Below are 20646 nucleotides of genomic sequence, written 5' to 3'. Positions count from 1 at the left end.
CTACATATTGAAAGCTTTCTTCTTCTTCTTCTTCCAAACTTTTAGCACTCTTAATCTCATGTTTAAGAGTTGAAAGGCCATTATATTGGTGCAGATGACATATAGATATAGGGAAAACAAAAAAAAATTCATTATATTCCATGATAAATAAATATATAAGTGATGAATTGAAGAACAGAAAACTGAGCCATAATAATAAAGCATCTCACTGACAGAAATCTTGCAGAGAGAGGGATCAGAGATGGGTTTCAAAAGACCAGAAACTGTATTGCTCCAATTTGGAGAATGATAATAGTTTGACAAGCAAAAGGGCAAAGAAAAAGCAGTGTTTTCGGGTCTTGATAAACAGCATTTCACCCAAATGTGAAAAGACAAAATTTTTCCTTCATTTTTTCATCACTATCCATCTGGTGGCTAAGCTACTATACCCTAGGATAGCTAGCTAGCTAGCTAGTAAGAAAGCCTAAGGGAGAGGTCAATTGTGGTGGTGGAGGAAGAAGCTCCAGAAGCATCAAAAGAAGCTTCACCACTAGTAGCCATGGCAGCAGCTACAACAGCAACTGGAGAAGAAGATTCTGAAGCCCCACTCCTCATCATCACCACATCATCACCCTGAGAACAACAAGAACTGTTTCTCTCTGCTGGGAAAAACTCATACTCTTTCATCCCAACACCTTTTGAGGATGATGATGAACAGCTTCCCTTCATCACACCCTGCAAATCAATCAAATTAAACCCCATTAATTCTGGGTATATATCAAAAACACAGACACAAATTAAAAGAAATGGTTTTTGGTTGTTAGTTGTCAGAATTATTATAACCCACATGAAGGAACTGTTTGGTGTTTAAGCCATTGGAATATTCTTGGTTTTGGTCTCCGATGATGTTGACGCATTGATTGTAGCCCAGATTTCCATCATTCCCTCGCTTTTTCTAATAGATATATGAGACAGTTTATAAAAACCTTGAATGGAGCTTAGAATAAAAAAAAAAAAGGTTTCAGATAGAGATGATGAGAAGACCTTTTGACAGACATTGCAGCGTTGAGGGTGATGATCAGAGAGAGATGGAGGGTTGAAGGTGAAGTTTGGTTTTGAAGAGAGCTCTTTCGAGTTCTCGTTCACATTCCCAGCATGAAAAAGATTGGAATAATTGGCGGAACCGCCTCCAAATCCGTACAGATTATGACGGGAAGCGCCGCCGCCTGGATATGCAGGCAAAGGCGGCGCAGAAGCAGCAGGAGAACGCAGCGGGAACTGGAAAGGGGTGGCGCCGCCGTTGATCATCGCCGGCAAAACCGCCGGCCTGGACACGGCGGCGGCGGCGACGGGGGAGAAGACGATGGGCGAGGCGGCGTGATGAAGGATCGCCGGCACTGTTACATTCACGCTCATAGGATTGCCGGCGTTGTTGTTGTTCATCGTCAACCTCTGCTGATCAGCCTGCAAACGGAGGCGCTCAAGCTGAGCCACCCCCATCCCTCTCTGCGGCGTCTTCTTCTTCTTAGCCTCATTCCCGCCGCCGCCGCCGCCGCTCTTCCTCCGCGCACCACTCCGGCCAGCCTCCGCCGCCCTAGTACGCCGGAAATGATCCCCACTCGACGACCCACCTTCCATTTTCACCACTTCCCTCCGATTAAACACTAAAGATTTTATCTTTTTGGGTAGAAAAAGAATGGGGAGAGAGAAAAGAAGCCAACAAGAACTCCTACAGCTGAGAAATGCAGGAAGAGATGGCTGCCTGTTATGTTCTTGTGTTCTCTCTGAATTTATAGTACAACAATTTTGATACTGCCACTCCCTTTTTCACTTGTGCCAACTTGCTTTCCTTTTTTTGTCTTTTGCGGGCGTTTTGGAGAATTTATGGTTTGTACTAAATTAAAAATACTAATTAATATCATTTCTATCATTCCAAATCCATATTAATTGCCATTATAGTATAAAATATAAGAGCCATAGTTGATTATATTTTATTTTAATACTATACACTCATAATTATTTCATACACCAATTGAAACACTCCCTTTTTAAGTATAAAATTTATCCGTGGCCGGTAGGTGGAGCATGATTTTGTACCTAAAAGTTATTGAGTTTAATTTTTTACTAATACGTCCTTGTTCGAGCACATTGCACAAGGTTTTCCTAATTCGGTTTATCGCAGTTAAGGTACTTGTCCGTTCTATCATTTTTGAACTCGAATAAATATTATGGGAACCCGTTTGACACTACACGCAGACTAGAGTATATCGAGTATTAGTTTTTATTTTTTGAACGTATTTAGTAATATATTTATTTTATTAAAAAAAGAGATAAAACAAAAAATATACACGTCAGGATGTATCGAGTATTAGTTTTTATTTTTTAAAAAATTATCAAAATGGTAGGAGTTCGGTATATTGACACCGCCACGTGCTAGTTTTAGTATATGTCATGCCTGACGTCAGTGTATTATCATTTGGTCATATATTTATAGGTATCAGCCTCCTTTTAGTCATTTTTTTCGAAACCTCCTCATCCTACTTTGCCTTTTTTTATGCATTTTTTCATTCTACTTTGCCTTTTTCTAGAGAGAGTAGGAATGTAATGGTGAGGAATTCAGAAATATAATATAATTCAGAAATTATAATTAATAAAATATGAAATATAATTAAGGAAATGAAATTATCAAATTAAAAAAATATAATCATTTGTAAATTTTTTCTATAAATTTATGTAAATATGTACATGATTAGAGATTATATTAACCATACAAAATTTAAATTTAAATATTATACGTTATGAAAATAGATATTTGACCAAATATATAAACATCCAACTATATTATTATATATTGTCCATTTTAATATTTTATCATTTTTTTAATTTAAATTCATAATAACAACAATTTTTCCGTGCAACACCCGTGTACAACACTAAAAATTCTTATTATCATAACATAATATAGTCCGTGCATCGCACGTGATCATACTAGAGGTTATTGAGTTCAATTTTTATTAATACGCCCTTGGTCGAGCACATTACACAAGATTTTCCTAATGCGGTTTATCGCAATTAGGGTATTTGTCTGTTCAATCATTTTTGAACTCGAAATAATATTATCGGAACCCGTTTGACACTACATGCTGACTAGGGTATATCGAGTATTAGCTTTTATTTTTTGAACGTATTTAGTAATATATTTATTTTATTAAAAAAGAGATAAAACGAAAAATATACACGTCATGATGTATCGAGTATTAGTTTTTATTTTTAAAAAAAATTATCAATATGATAGGAGTTCGGTATATTGACACCGCCACGTGCTAATTTAGTGTATGTCATGCCTGACGTCAGTTCGGTATATTGACACCGCCACGTGCTAATTTAGTGTATGTCATGTCTGACGTCAGTTCGGTATATTGACACCGCCACGTGCTAATTTAGTGTATGTCATGCCTGACGTCAGTGTATTATCATTTGGTCATATATTTATAGGTATCAACCTCCTTTTAGTCATTTTTTTTCAAAGCATCCTCATTTAGTCATAGTATTATTGTGCGTGATCATTTTTGTCATCTGTAAAAAAAAACGTTTAAATAGCGTTAAATATAAGGACATTTTGGTCTATTTAGTTATAAGCGTTAATTCCTTCTTTTTGGTTCTAGATTTATATGTGCCATCCCATTTTTAGTAACGTTACGTTATTTTCAAAAACATCCATGTTGGTGATCCTTGTATTATTGTGGCATGATCATTTTTTGTCATCCGTCGACAAATATGTTTAAATGACATTAAAATAGTGTTATTAACTACTCAAAATCCTCACTTTTCTTCTTGGTAATGGAACCGTGAGTCTTGTGAATTTTTATGAAGTAAACTTATGCATTAGACTTAAGGTTTGCCATGAAGTAGACTTGTGATTTTTTCAATTGCATTTTTTGAATTTTGCAGTAGACTTATGTATTGATAACAGTTTTATTACCATGAAAAAGGAAGATTTTGAGTGGTTAATAATGTCATTTTAATATCATTTAAGCATATTTGTTGGTAGAGGGTAAAAAAATGATCATACCACAATAATGGTAGGACCAACGATTTTATAGAAAATATTGTACTAGATTGTGGGTACTGTATACTTATCAACTACTGAAATTTCTCTTTTTAGTATTCGAAAGGATTAAGTATTCAGTACTACTTGACAAATTGTTATATGTAGCTCATTGTTAAACATAAATAATAAGGAAAAAGTGTTTTTAATTAATCAATCATTCCAAATGGATGGTCACATGATCTGATTGTTTTGATTCCATGCAGTCCGAAGTTGCAAAATATGTCTATTGCAAACATATTGTGGATATGATATTGTTAATTTCTTGTGCATTAAGGTGCACACTGTAATTTTTATGGCATATTAGTTTTTATTTTTAAATAAATTTATCTATATGATAGTTCGGTAGATCCGCATGCATGTGCTAGTTTTTAAAGTGTACGTAACGTCATTATTAAACATAAATCACTACAAAAATGGTTGTAATCCCTAATTAGTTTTTTTTTTTTTTTTTTTAAATATCGATATTACATGTTTCCCTTGATATTTCCTTAAATGGAGTATGGCCTTTGCTGCATTATTATATGATCTCTTTGGCTTAAGTTTATGTAATTTCTTGTTTTACTCCTCTTTTATATTATTTTGAATTATCCAATTTGACTGTTTAACTCATCAAGAGAAAATGACAAAATAACCTTATCCGAGACACGTCACAAGATAATAGATAACTAGCACGCCCTAAATTGTAGTGAATGGAGTAGTGCCAAGTCGGAAATGACAAAATACTCTCCTTACCCGAGTACAAACTCTATCCCGGCCTATTGGTCATAGTTATCCAACAAATATGTTTGTGTAAATAGTCTTTGACGTCCGAATAAGGAGACGATCTTTCTAATTCATATCGTTACTATATACGCTAAATTGTAAACATTTGCATTTATATTATATATTATATTACAATCAAGAGCCCTTAGCTGAAAAAATCATTTCATCTCCGCCCTTCTTATTTCACATTATTAATTTTTTTGGACGACGAGAAAAACTTACAACCACTATTTGAAAATGTGCATTGAATTAACCTGGCCGGTTTCTATGTAAGAAGGGAGAGGGGTAGTGTGGTAAACATCCTAGCATGAACAATATATGGGGAAACTACACCTGAACACCTTTTAATAGGGGAAGGTGAAGCATGAAGAATATTGCCTGGTAATTGGTATATATTGCCCCCATCCCCATCCCAAAAACATCCTACCATCTATGCTTGCTACTATCTAGTCTTAACCCCAAAATTAGTAACAAATCTTTGAAATTCCTGGAAAGAGATACACTGTAAGCAGATATCAGATACCTACTATATATGCTGTTTATTATATTCTAGCTTGCCCCTTCAATCCCCAACTGCCCACTATGTTTTCCACCTGTATCACAACACTACATTCACATCAACCTTAAAATCTAGAGTTTATTTTTTTCATGGGTTATCAACAATGTTTAAGAATACAAACACGAATGAAGATGCATTATATTTAGCCATGTTTCAGTAGAGAAAATTGGGCATATATATATATATGCATGTATTGAAATTTGAAAGATGGGTTCAAAGGCAGTGCAGAGAGAGTGCATATATGCAGGAAAGAATTCAAGAAAGTAAAAGAGGATTTGGTGCTTGCTTGCCTACAGCTCTAGCTAGGAAATCAGGCTATGATGATGTTCTCCTTTCTCCATAAGCCTGTGGCATCCTCAGTTAATGTCCCAGTAACAAATGTCATTGTCCTGCAAGTTTAAGGCCAAAAAGGATAAAAATAAATTAAAGCAAAGGTGAAAAAAGAGGGAACAATTAAGGGTTGTTGGGTTTGCATGATCTTCATTGGTTCACGGTATGTATACACTTTTTGTTGTCCCTGTCAACTTCAATTCTCTGGTGATGCTTCTTCAGTCACAGATCATTAACTTGTGTTGGGGTATGTTACTTTTTGTGTTTACATAATGCATGCCCACAGGCCACATCTAATCTTCATATATATTACCTGCATGCATGAGAATAGAATGATTGCAGCAAATAATTAGGTAAACAAGGGTTAATTTTTTCGTAAATAAACCTATAAAATTACACAAATCTTAACCTAGCCACAACATTAGCAAACTAAACAACATCAGGGCCCTAACTACTACTCGAATATGCGCCCTAGACGAAACCCTTTTTTTTTAATCTTAGTCAATATCTTAAATTGCTCATAACTGATAACTTAAACTAAGAAAATAAAAAGTAATTTCTATGAGAATCAAATTTAAAATCTTATAATTATTAAATCAATGGTAACACTTGTGTGAGACAGTCTCACGGGTCTCAATCCGTGAAACAGGTCGGACCTTTGATGGGTTAAATCTTTAACTTATTGATCAGAGATCTGACTCGTTTCACAGATTGAGACCCGTGAAATAGTCTCACACAAATTTTTACCTTAAATCAATTATCTGACTAACTCGGATGAATTGCCCTAAGCATATATTATATCCACGTCGCTATTACACAGCCGCCTAGAGTGATCCGAGGAGAAAAGCACCTCCTCGTACGGGACAGCACAGGATAAATATTGATCTCCTACACACTCATATCACCACCAGCAGTGGGCTGGGGGTGTAGAGAGGGGACCACCTAGAGTTTGGTGGTCCCACAGGCTTCTCTCTCTCTTTCACTTGTCTCAGATTTCTCTTCCGTTAAAATGATGGTTTTCCATTATTTCCTTGTCTGTACGAGAAATCTGGAAAGATGACACACCAAAAATGGGAAGCCAGAAAGCAGCCTATTACTGCTTGACGTGTCGACTTGCATTCCGTCAAAAACTCAAAATCCTCACAGATTTCTTGTTGACACTTGCGAGGAGCTTAATTCAACCTAATGGATTGGCTTGGGTAGGTCATGCCGATTGGATTCTTTGTCCCTAAAACAACACGAAACAAAACATATATACTCAATTCTGGTAACACGCAAAAACTAAGACCAAATTCAACTTATTATTCGCTCTCACCTACTATTATAAACTCAATAACTTTTTAATATCCTTATCAGCACGGATGTCTTCTGTACCAGATACAATTCAAAAAAAAATAAACTTTAGAGTTGTGCGAGTATTATGAATACATTTATTTCTATAATACTCGGTACAACTATGCATGCACTTTTTGTGTAGTTAATACCCAAAATACTCCTCGATTATAATGGATTTTCTCAATTTCGTCCTAAATGACTTTGGTGACCTAATGTAGTCTACTTTTATGTTTTTGCTCAATTTAGTCCTCCGTTTGTTATTCTATTCATTTGGTGTTAAATAAAAGAACAATTCCGTAATTTTAATATTTACATCTCTTTACTCCTATACATGCAATAATTCCTAAAAGAAAGAGGGATTTCGCGCATGACGAGAGTAAAGAGAGAGCAATATTGAAATTACTGAATTGTCCTTCTATTTAACACCAATTTGATGGAATAACAAACGGATGACTAAATTGAGAAAAACACAAAAGTCTGATACTACATTAGGTCACCAAAGTCGTTTAGAACTTAATTGAGAAAATTCACTATAGTCGAGGACCATTTTGGGTATTAACTCATTTTTTGTTGTATCCAGTGCTATGTAGACTTTTTCACAAGAGGGAGAGGGAGGGAGAGAGAGTGTGTGGGGTGTGTGCATGAGAGAATTGAAGCAGTTGGTCCCTGTGAATCTGGAATGGAGATACGAGTGACTGGGTATTTACACCATTTTTCACACATTATCTTTAATTGCTGTGAAAGGGGGGAGGGTTGGTGAGCCTTTCTTGTTTCCTCGTGGCTTGCCATAAGGACACCCTACCCTTTCAGCAACTGTTAGTCCTCCCTTTCTGCCCCTTGCGTGAACCATTATCTACTACTAGCAAATTAGCTACTCATCCTCTATACCCACCCCCCACCCCCCTTCAACCCACCATTCTTTTGTTTTCTTTTGCCCCACATATACATACATGGAGAGAGAGAGGGGGGGCAGATCTGAGTTCAGATTCACATCTGCATTAACACCATCTTTCTTACACAAACAAAATTTTACTCTCTCCAGCCACTCCTACTGTGTTCATTTGCAGAAATAAGGGGGGGCCACAGTTTTTGCCAGGCTGACCCCACACCCCACAGCACAACAAAAAAAGGACCCTTTTGGGTTAAACATAAAGACAGAAGTAGTAAAGGATTATATGGAGATGAATGGCTAGGATCATTTTATGACAGGGAAGAAATGTTTACCTGAGTGAGTGGCTTTTGTAACTTACATCTCTGAAGTTGCACCTTACCTAGAGCAGGACGAAACATTGATGCACAATCAGAAAAAGAACAAGGTATCCTATCACCTGTTCAGTTAATCTGTTCCTTGTGTTTGTACTATGAGACAGTAAATAACAAAGACTCAGACCACAACAGATGCAACATATGCCACAGAGATGTCTGCTGCTTTTTGTCTGTGTGTATGTGTTGCATTTCTTGGGGAGTTTGCTTATTCTTGTAATATTCTTCAAATTGAGGTGAAATTTGCAAATATTACAGACTTACAGTCACAAAACTAGTTGGGCAGTTTTTGAACTTGCCTGATAAATTTGCAGTACTTTATATATAATGGACTGAAAGATTAAGAACACTGCAGTTGGTTCTAGCTTCATTCTATACCTTTCAGTTTTACAAATCACCTAATAACATTGATACAAGAAGGAACTTACAGATTTCACACTGCTCTTCCAAATGCCACTCTCTCGGGGAGGACAAATGATGCGCACAACATCCACTTTCCAGGTGCAACAGCACGTACACTTCGCATTTCTACCTCAAAGGCTACTTCTGACAATGCAATTCTAATTCGCTGAAGCAAATAATAGACATGAATGGGATTCTGTATTTAGTAGCCAAAAATCACCGATATGAAAAATTAGTACCAGTATACATGATTACTAAATACCTCGTGAAAGTCGAATTCTGGATCTTGAGCTTTTGAAAACCCATACACATGGATCCTTGGTAAGGTAGAATCCTTATACTTATGGTTCTCCCTGAATAGTCCCCTAAATACATCTGCCAACATGGGTAGAAACAGATAAAAACAATATTGCTGTAACAAAACGCCAAAGCCTTTATTGTGAATGCACCAACTATGTAAAGTTGTGAGCACCTTGAATGTTTGCTCACTAAACTGCACATACCTAGAAAATCCACAGCATCATTTGGCAAATTCATTACTACTTGTGTGATGGTCCGAGTTTTTTTACTAGAAAAAATAGTGCCAATGAACCTCCTTCCATCCATGTTATATACCTTGAAATCAATATAAGAAGTTAATAACCCATAGAACCATAGCTCAAAGGTGAGACATGCTACTACCTGCTACATAAAACAAATGCCTGTAATCATTACATAATTTTCAAATCCCAAAAACACAGTTGGACAAATGAACAATAAAGATGAAGCGTGCTGAGCCTTAGACCACTTATAGGAAGGTAATTTGCATGATAATGATTGACAGATTACAAATTACAGCCTGCATGATGATAAATTTATACCTCAATTTTCCTCTCAAGTTTATTGAGAACACAATTTCTTTCCATATACTCAACAGCTTGAGGGTTTAAATCATTAGCATATACATATTTGACCTTCTTGGCAGCCGATATTGCAAGTGGGCCAACCCCAGCAAAAACATCACCTGTAAGGTTGACAAATAGTAAGAGTGCAGAAGACAATTGCAGACTTGCTCCTTCTTTGTGTGTGAGTCTCTATGTTTAATAGAATCAATCACATAATTTCTTCTCTATTTCTCTTTATATTGGAGGGGATGCATACATGAGGACAGCATAGGACACACAACATTGACAAATTACTACATCAACTGAAAGATGTAAAAGCTAAAACAGATAACCAATAAGGCAAATGTGGCTGGGCAGGAATGATAGGTTCAATCCCAAAGCAAATTTGAAAGAGAAGTACCAAGGATAAATCCCTAAAATAAATAAACAAATAAATCTGTAGGAATGGAAATCAACATGGCTTGGGAAAGAGAAGGTAAAAAATAACTACTTACAAACAACATCATCATGTGTAAAGGAACTAAGAAGCCTCTGCCTTTCAGTTGCCAACCTAGAATTCCAATATCTGCAGGAAAAGAGAATAAGAATCATATGATATGGTGCGTGATGATTTCTTTCAACTTCTATTCTTGGTACTTCAATGCTAGACTCACACTGTTGCTAAATCAACATGAAAATGAACTCCGTTTTCAATCACTCTTGTGACAAGGGAGTGGTTTCCAGCCAAAATTTCAAGCTGCATTGTCCTGTAGTCACTATGTATGGCATCAATTTTATTAACAACTGTTTGTATCCTTGCCTTGTTTTTGTCTAAAACTACCTGATGACAAGATCGGGGAAGGGATAAGTATTGACTGTTAGTAAAATTATGAAAAGTGAATCAACATGCAGTAAACTAAAGTAATGACATGTCAAAATCAAGGACCTTGGCAATAAGTTTTTTATAGGGAAGATGTTCATCTCTCAGGTTCAGATGTGCAATATGCCCAACTGTTTCAAAGGATGAAGGAACAATCATCCCTTCTGGAAGTATAGCTTCTAAGACCTGCAAACGGTGGATTCCAATGCATGTCATGCAAATTACCAACAGACATTTAGAGGGGAAAATTCTAGGTATTCAATATGAATGATTGACGATTAGACCATCTATGCACCTGGACTATACAAGAGTGGAAGGGGAAAGCAGAAAATACAGGGGATAGCTGATAGCATATGAGTAGCTCTATAGTAATGTTAAAACAATCTTCAAGTCCTCATGAAATGTTCATGATTAAGCTCTTCCCGGTTAGAGTTTTCAACTCACATTTGCTTTTGAGCAAAATGTTATGACACACACAAGGACTGATCCTTAAATACTAGAGTATTTAAAACTTCTACACATCTTGAGATTATTACTATGTTTCTACTGATCCCGATATACTAGAGTATTTAAAACTTCTACGCATCTTGAGATTATCACTATGTTTCAGCAATTGCATAATCAACTGAAGCAGCAGAAGTCACCAGACATCACACATTAGATAAGTTAGGTCCACAAGGGAGATGGAAAATACATAATGGACACAGATAATGACAGTAGTAAATCAATAATTGCATTACCTCGTCCATCTGCCAGTAAGGGTAAAACAATGTCAACTTGCATTTCACAATCTCAAGAGCAGGTCTTTCGCTTGTCTCACTGTGTTCTCTAAACACTGCCTGACAACATATTCAACTCGTCAAGCATAATGCCAATTAACCAAATAAAAGCACATCAAGTTCAGGATGTCAGAAATAAACACGAAACAACTTGAATATGATATATTGGAGAAAGATGATTCAAAATCAAGGCAACCAGCAGAGGAATATGGTGATGGAGGGCATAAACCTTGATTGCTTCGGGCATTTCATCAAACCCATTATTGGCACAGTGCTCGTCCAAAAGTAGCAACCTAGTTGAGCCTCTCCACTTTCCTCCTCTAAACTCATCGCCCAATAGCCCACTCATATCCTCATCTCCAGTCACCTCTGTTTCAACTACCTCAATCAAGGCCATCTCATTTTTCCCTACCCCTTTCTTCTCTCTCTCCTTCTCATCCCCCCTCTTCTTCTTCTGCTTTGGCCTAGAAATCTTAGCTAAATTCCTGAAGTTCACAAACCCTTTAGAATTAAAAGTTCTGGAAAGCTTATCTCTATACAACACCGGACTTAATCTCTCCCCGTCTCCCTCGGCCTTTCCATATATCCTGCGCTGCAAATTCACTAGGGAATCACCGTCGGCATCTGAATTTGAACGGTTCACGAGAAAACCCTTGAGCTCGTCTTCAATTTCATCTCCCGGAACCCTAGCAACGTTGCGAATGCGGGGCCAGTTAAGGAGGTGACCTCGAAGTCTGCTTTCAAGGGAGGAGCAGAGGTCGGAGGGGACTCGCAAAGCCGCAATGTCGAAGACTCGAGTGAAGCTCTCTTCCTCAAACGAAGAATTCAGTTCCAGTGAGCTAGGAACAATTGGAGATTGAAATTGAGGGAGCTTTCGCCCTTTGTGAAGGGATGGACCATAAGGCAGAGCTTTGCCAGGAGTTGATGGGACTGCAGCAGCAGCGACGGTGGCCGAGGAGAAGGCGGAAGCGGTGGAGAAATGAAACAGAATTTGGGGCTTGGGGAAGAATCGCGGGGGAGAGAGGAAGCAGAAGGGCAGAGGATACGTCCGGCAAACGAATTTGGTGAGTATCATCGCCGGAGATAGAGATGCCGGTAACCGCCGGTGGAGGGGTTTATCTAAGATTTTAAGATTTCCCGGGAAATTGGGGCTTTAATATTCAAAAGGCCTTCTGGCTTTATATGGAGCCCAATTCTAGGCCCAAACGTAACGTTATAAAGAGTGTCAAGCAGGCAAGCCCATACGGCCGAGATAGACGCTAAATAGTAAATACCAAAGCCCAGTGCCAATCATTATTGCTTGGACAATAAATAAAAAGTACATTTTTAATATACTAAAGGTACATTATTTGTATACTAAAAGTATATTATTTGAGGGTACATTATTTTATATATACTATCAAATAATGTATCTTCAATACACAAATAATGTACCTTTAGTATATTAAAAATGTACCCTATATTCATGGTCCACACAAGTTATGGGGTCCATGGTCGATATAATAATTTGCCGTCAAGTTCTTATGGCAAATTTTACCGTGGACCGCGGTCTTTAATGCATTGTGGTTCAAGCATCAAATATGCACTGCAGTTTCATTTCAACACAACTACAGTATCATTTTGATATAACTACAATTTCGCTAAACAATATACACTCAGATATATGAAATTGTTATTCAGTTTCATTTTATATACACTGCACTTTCATTCCAACACAATTACAGTTCCATTTCAATTCAATTGTAGTTTCATTTGATAATATAATAAAAATAATACGTGAGACAGTGTCAGTTTAGATATACTATAGTGTCTGTCGTAATTATTATATATCCGATAATGTAAATTAGTAAATCTAACTTTGTGACACTAATTAATTGATAAATAAACACAGAAAGATAAATTAGTAAATCTGAGTTTGTAACACTAATTGAGAAATAAACACAAATACGGAGTACAACGTTATTATTGATATGTACACAAAAGCTTTGAATTTTCTTTATTCCCATAATGTTGGCATGCAGTACAAGAAACACTAGTACGACTAGTACCAATGTCATACAATTGACTGTACTGCTGAGTACTACTTCGCCTGCAAGTTGCACCTTCTGTTAACTATTTTAATGTCGATCTGATCGACCGCAGGAACATCATATCATATCAGCAGGAACAACGTAACTGGACGGCGGCTGTGGCGGTGAGTGCTTAAATGCATCATTGAGTGCAGCGTTGATGAGCATTAAAGAACGGCGGCTATGGCGACCGCCGCCGCAGTTTCTGTTTTCTCCGGCGGCTCATTGACGCTGCACTCAATCATGCTTTTGGCTCTCAGATAGATTCTTTTCCCAACGTTAAAGAAGACGGTGAAATGTAACAGCATCAGAACTTTTGAGTTTGTATTACTTTTGGTGCACAATTTTTTATTTTTTTTTTATTTTGGTGATTAACTTTGTTATTTTTATTAATTTTGTTTCTTTTGGTCAAACTAACGGTGAAATGTAGTCGGATTTTATATATTTAGGGGTAAAATTGTCATCTCAATGAAACATCTTCAATATCTAAACAAAATTACTGTAAAAATCATATCTATAGGTGTTTGATCGATGAGAATAATGTGAAAGACGGGCATTAACTAAACCCAGATCTATGATATTTATGCGTCGACGATTGGCAAACTCATCTTTTTCTCTTAATATGATTTTTAATTTCTTTTGTTTAGATATTGAATATATTTCATTGAGATGATGATGTTGCCCCTCAAATATAAAATTCGACAACATTTCGCTACCAATTTGACCGAAATGACCAAAATTGATAAAAATAACAAAGTTAGACACTAAAATTGAAAATTTTTAAAGTTGTACATCAAAAATGATAACACCTCAAAAGTCTTGTGACCAAAAATAAAATTAATTAGATATATATATTTTGAATGTCAAATGGTGGCTGGTATATGGAGTGGTTTCTTGGACTTTTACCTACCATTTTGAATTAGTATCCGATTAGTTTATTACTTAGATCAGCGAATAAGCTTGCATTAGTTAAAGTTGTTAATTTCCCAATCTAGTCATTTTATTTGGATTTCTTCCGTCCCTTATTGTATTCAACATGTAATTTCTGAAAGTTAATGAAGTGTTTTTCTTTCCAAAAAAATGTTAATTATGTTTAAATATAAATTAATATAGTACCAAGTATAAATGAGAGTGAATAGAACCGTCTTTGAATTAAATAAATATAACCCCTTAGTTCGAACCGTTACTATGTTTCTTGCATTCTAAATGGTTGAAATACAATAACTTGTCCACAAAGACTAAAAATCTCTCTATTATTTCAATGTCCCTCAATGATCTCCCCATTCGAGAGTTAACTTCCAATTCCCATTCATTCATTGTCGTCTAATTATCATACGTACCACATCTACTCCCGCTATAAATGGCCATGATCAAAGATAGGACAAGACATATTTATCAAGATCATTATCCTTTAACACTTTTGAAAATTTCTTTACATTTTGTCCTAAAATCCTATGAAAATTATTCTTAGTCTAAGTGTTCTATACAAAACGTACATTTTTTTTTTTTTTGGAAAGCTATTGATTCTATTACATTGTAGTATCTGTTCATATACTTTCTCAACCTACTGAAACACAAAGAACTAATAATGTCTCCGTGGAGACTCGAACTCATAACCTTCCAAATGGAAGTCCAACCCGGGTACCATTAGACCACATAGTCCTGGTTATACAAAACGTACATGTTCAAACATTTTTTGAAATATAGTAGATTTGGCATTACACTGTTAAAAAAATTATGTGATTTTCTTGTAAAAGTCTATTTTGTCCAATTTATTTTCACTTTATATCTATATATTTAATTTTTATTTTTTTTTTTGACATCTCACATAATAAAACCAGCATTAACATTTTGACAAAATCAAACAAATTTGTCAAAAATTAGGAAATTTACTATTCACCGAGCACTTATATAAAGATACGATGAATTTAATTATTGTAAATACTGTCTTGATCGAACTCCTTATATAAAATAAGAGTATGATTTATTTAATACATACCAAAATTATCAATTTCATTTTATATATTACATACGTGATACGTTATACGTATCACATTATATGTCTTTTTTAATAAAATAAATAAATTACTTTTATCTATTATATTTTATCTCAAATTGCATGTTATCGTTTATTTACCAAGCACTCATTTAACAGGGCGTTTGGTTGGAGGGATTTTAAATTCCCTTCCCACTTAATTCCAAAGGCTATTAAATTCCGTAGTTTGGTTGGAGAGAATTGTAATTCCATGGAATTGCAATTCCCACATTTTCATGGAATTAAAATCCCATGTCCCCCCTGGTATTTTAATTCATGGGAAAAAAAGATAGTGATGAGTCAAAATTACCCCTTCTTTTTTTAACCTAAAATTAATGTCTAACAACAATAATAGACATTTTTTACTTTATACTACTTATTCCCGTTCAATTCCCATGTATACCAAACATTGGAATTGAAATTCCCAGTAATTCTATTTCTGTCAACCAAACACTGGAATTTAAATTCCCACTTTATTCCCAGTAATTCAACTCCCATGGAATTACAATTCCTTTCCCACATAATTCCCTCCCTCCAACCAAACGCCGTGTAAGAATATCATCAATGCTACTAACCCTTTTGCGGAGCGTTATGCTGCGCAATCATGTGCACCATGCATGGTTCACACGGTTGCAAAAATGACATCGTTTTGACGTTCAATTTTTTTTATTTTTTATTTTAAAACCAATTTCGATTGTCGTTAACGGCATAATGTTGTGCATAATTTGAACTATATAGTTCATTCATTATGGATATATAGTTCATTAAGTCTGGATATATAATTCATTTATTCTGGATATATAGCTCAAATTATGCATAATATAACACTATTAACGATAATAAAAATTGTTTTGTTTTTTAAATCGAACGCATCGTTTTTAATCAAAACGACGTCGTTTTTGCAATCGCGGTGCACACGGTTGCACGACATAATTTGCGCCCTTTTGCGGCTGATTTATGCGGCGGGCGAAACCCAGTGACAAGCCACGGTTTAGAAGATATTTGAACCTCATAGAGAATATTTAAACCAACAGCTTCGGTTGTTCAAAAAAAAAAAAACAACAACTACTACTTTGGTTTAATAAAAATTATTAACCTTCAAATTTATAAAGAATCATGAATATTTCAAAAGAATAAAAAAATTAAAAAAACTTTCAAATTTGTAAAATCAACCATTGATAATGGTTACAATTTTGTTATTATTCAATTTTTTTTAATAAGATTGGACAAATTTGTGAATAATTAATTGATAATTACAAAATAAATTTTTTGAAAACATGGTTAAATAAGTCATCAAACTTTAACTTGAAAAGTTAATTTCAATTTAAAAAAAAAAAATCAAGAACCGTCCATCCAATTGGTTGAAGAAATTTTTGTACTGTGTATGGTTGAATTCAAATGAGCAAATGGAACCATAAACCAACCCGAAAGTGATGGCTAAGGCCATTGGTTAAGGGGATGGCGAGATTAGAGCCACACAGTCGTCAAGAATTCCGAGACGGATCCGCCGACGGTCACGTACATTGGACGCGACGAAACAACATAAGCAAACCCCAAAACCGTGGGCAGAAACTGCTTGGTGAAACACCCAGGTAACAACTGGAAAAGGTCACGAACCATTGCGAAACCGCGTGTCCTTTTCCCCAAATCCGCCTCCGGTTTTCCATTCCCCTCCCAATATAAATCTCCCACTCCAAAACCAATCCAAAAACCACCAAACATTCAAATTAGTAAAAAATTACCACCAGATCTGTCTATTCAAACCACCGGAGAGAGAGAGAGAGAGAAAATGAGCGGCGGAGCTAAGAAAGCGATGTGGATAGTGACGGCGAGCATGGCCGCGGTGGAGGCGCTGAAGGACCAGGGCTTCGCGCGGTGGAATTATCCGATGAGGACGCTGCACCAGCACGCGAAGAGCAAGGTGGCGGCGTCGTACCAGGCCAGGAGATCCTCGTCGGCGCTGCCGTCGTCGACGGCGGTGTCCGGGAAGGTGATGCGAGAGGCGAAGATGAGAAAAACTGAGAGCAATTTCAACAGAGTCATGGACGTTAGCTGCTTCGGTCCTAGTACTGTTAGATTCTAGTTCAATTCCCGGCGATCATACGCAGATTAGTGTATCAACATCCGATGAAAATTTATTCCGTTCGGTGTTTTCCTCTGCGGCGAAGTTTTCAGGCGAGGAATCGGAATTATCTGAGGAGATAAATTCATATGTGATGGTGAAAAAAAATTATTATTACTATCTAATATATGAGAACTTCTGTGTAATCTCATATCATGATATTAGTGAATAGTGAGAGTAACTATTATTCCAATAATAAAATTAATAATTAGTTTTTGTCCATAAAATTTAAAGGTTTATTTAACCTTTTTCATCTATAAAATTTTATTCATATACACACACACATATTACATATACATATATATATACACACACACATTGTTTAGTTAGACAATGACCACAGTTTAATTGTATTATTTTTTACTAGACAATGTAATTTGAATTCTTACATTATTCTTATTTTATTATCGTCAATTTCAACGAAATGACCAAAATTTATAAAAATGAAGTTAGGTAATAAAATTGAAAAAAAATATATAAAGATGTGCACAAAAAAATGATAAAATTTCAAAAATTGTGGAGACAAGTAAAATTAATTTTAAATAATACGAAGTAGTTAAAATGGCCATATGAAATATTATAATGTTATTAATTATTCATCGTTAATAGAATATTGGTTATAAACTTATAATGATTACGGCATACATGAAATTTTGGCAATCACATTCTTATAATGTTGACGTATAATGTTGGCAATTTTTATGAAATTTTACCCACATATTGACCTAAACACCACCGAATTGATAAAGCTCACTAATGTCAATATCATACGACAACTTGTGTTGACTTGAGTATTTTTTTCCAAATGATTATCCGCGTAACGGAAAATTAATAATTAAATTTACTGATTTTTTTGTTATGAATTATAAAAATTGATAAATTTTTAATTATTATGTTTCATCGTTTAGTTATTAGGCGGCTATGACTATTTTAATAGTTAGGAGTTTAATCGGCACTTCTTTTTTTTTTTTTTAATATAAATAAACACATGGCAATCGGCAACAAACATATCATATATAAACAAAAAGTATGTCACGTTATTATACATTTTACTGGTAACTTGTTTGTTACTAGTAAAAAAGATTTTAGATGAACAACAATTTTATTAATTATAAGTGTTTAATTAAAACCTTTTAAAGTTTAAATTTCTAATCATATTTTTACTAATAGTCGTGTTTGACAATTTTTTTTTTAAATTATATTTTTTATCTAATTGTAAATTTTTGTCAATTAGTCCTGATGAAGATATTAGAAATGCGATCGGGACAAATCGACCCAGAAAGGAGATGGAGTGGCATGTCGACCCCAGCTAAGGTCGACCTCGGCTAAGGTCGAGGTCGGCCCCGACTAAGGTGGACCTCGGCCTCGGCTGGGGTCGACCTCAGCTAGAGTGGCTACAACCTGAGGGCTTGCAGCGGAAGGCAGTTTCAATGGAGGTGTCCTAGACCTCGAGTGTGCACGTGGGCCCGGTCTAGTGCTGTCAATACGGGCTGGCGGGGCGGGGCGGGCCAAAGTCCGGCGGGCCGCGGGTCTAAACGGGGCGGGCTAAAAAAGCCCGCTCCTAAACGGTCCTAGGTTTGACAAGCCCGGACCGCCCCGCCAATGGCCCGCGGGCTAGGCGGGCCCCCGCCCAAAACCCTTTTTTTTTTTTAAAAAAAATTGTTCATCAAACTAATTAAAATAAATTGATACATAAGTCATAACTCACATGAAACATAATAATCAAACATAAAGTTCAAAGTTCATAGTTTATCAAACATCAAACTAGTCACAACTACAAAGTCCAAAAATATTACACATAAAAATAATTTTAAAGTGCATATTTTATATAAAAATGTTTTATATAAAATAAAATAAAATAATGGCGGGTAGCCCGCGGGCCTAAGCGGGGCGGGCCAACAAAGCCCGCTCCTAAACGGTCCTCTATTTTCAAAACCCGCCCCCTACCTAAGTAAGGGCGGGGCGGGGCGGGCCGGCAGGCTAAGCCCGTTTTGACAGCTCTAGCCCGGTCAAAAGGTGATCCAACCGCCCACCCTATTATCATAAGGCGGTTGGATGGAAGCTTGGTATAAAAATACGCATTTTTGTATTGTTTAGGACATCCAGCATCTTGTCCAATTATTACATTATTATTGTAATTCTCTTACAAACTATTAGTAATACACAAATTGTCTCCGCGACATATATAATTGTCTTTTTTCATTTTATTATTTATTCCTTATTTATCGGATTTAGTAATTTGGAGTACTCTGAGTTAATTAAGTTCAACAAGTCCATTATGGTCAAACACCGAATATGATCACAATGACAATAAAATATTCCCTCATAAGTTTTAACCATTTAAATATGAGACATATAATAACATTTTTTAGGTGACAAAAAATTTACAATTACTATCGAGATTGTGCATTTGCTAAATTTTGCTCCTATTCCAAATATATAAATTGAAGGACAAATTAGCACGTACACGTGGACTTCACATGCAGTGTCGTTGGCCATCAGCCAATTAACGTTCGCTGTCAGCCTTATTGTTATTCTTCTTGTTGGACCATTCTATACATTTAATATAAACTATTTATATTAAATTGACTTTTCATAATTAACTTTAATTATTTTATAAAAATATTATTATACTCCGTATAGTTTAACTAACTCATACCCCTATACACACACACAAACACAAATATGATTTATTAAAAGTAGTATATATAATTAGATGGTAAAATATTACTCTACTATTTAAAAATAATTATCTAAATTTGTTTAAAATTTATCCCGACCTGTAATTTACTTTAACAAAGTATACTATAAATAACCAATATGATTAGCGTTCTGGTTCAGTACCTCGTCCTTTAAGCATGGGGCCAGTGGATAGTCTCCTAAAATTACTGCTTTAGTAAAGCTAAATTTGCACGGGGATAAAGAAGAATTTTATTCCATACACATCATCTAATAGTGGCTAAGATTGTCATAACATCTGGGATAAGATTGTCATAACAAAATCTAGTACTCTGTATAAGAAAATTAATGTGGAAGAACAACTGTAAGAGAATATGTTTATTCTTCTTCTTTTTTCAATTTGTTGATAATTAAGAATCCATGAAAAAAAAAATAAAATAAAGGGGAAGAAAATAAATTGAAAGGGCGAGCGGACGTC

The 20646-nt window shown here is 35.6% G+C and overlaps 1 protein-coding gene across 4 annotated transcripts; it reads right to left on the bottom strand.

The window, feature by feature from the left end:
- Positions 1–5463: 5463 nt before the first annotated feature.
- On the bottom strand, positions 5464–12452 carry LOC109178206 (tRNA (guanine(37)-N1)-methyltransferase 1). Of its 4 annotated transcripts, none has more exons than XR_002053682.1 (11): positions 11493–12451; positions 11225–11323; positions 10551–10670; positions 10279–10445; positions 10120–10190; positions 9602–9744; positions 9245–9356; positions 9004–9116; positions 8768–8907; positions 8301–8347; positions 5464–6054 (listed from the first exon to the last, which is right to left on the bottom strand). XR_002053682.1 is itself a non-coding variant. In XM_019327796.1 (9 exons), the coding sequence occupies exons 1-9, from the start codon at positions 12336–12338 to the stop codon at positions 8773–8775; spliced, it is 1806 nt and encodes a 601-aa protein (XP_019183341.1). In that variant the 5' UTR covers positions 12339–12452; the 3' UTR covers positions 8548–8772. The 4 variants fall into 4 exon arrangements, 2 of the variants coding, with proteins under 2 accessions (XP_019183341.1, XP_019183342.1); XR_002053683.1 differs by having other exon boundaries at positions 5464–5800; XM_019327796.1 differs by lacking the exons at positions 5464–6054; positions 8301–8347 and having other exon boundaries at positions 8548–8907; positions 11493–12452.
- Between the last annotated feature and the right edge of the window lie 8194 nt (positions 12453–20646).

The sequence above is a fragment of the Ipomoea nil genome, unplaced genomic scaffold (genome assembly GCF_001879475.1).
Source record: "Ipomoea nil cultivar Tokyo-kokei standard unplaced genomic scaffold, Asagao_1.1 scaffold0813, whole genome shotgun sequence".
NCBI classification, from domain to species: Eukaryota; Viridiplantae; Streptophyta; class Magnoliopsida; order Solanales; family Convolvulaceae; genus Ipomoea; species Ipomoea nil.
The sequence above is the reverse complement of the archived record's forward strand: the minus strand, read 5'-3'. Positions and strand labels throughout refer to the sequence as shown.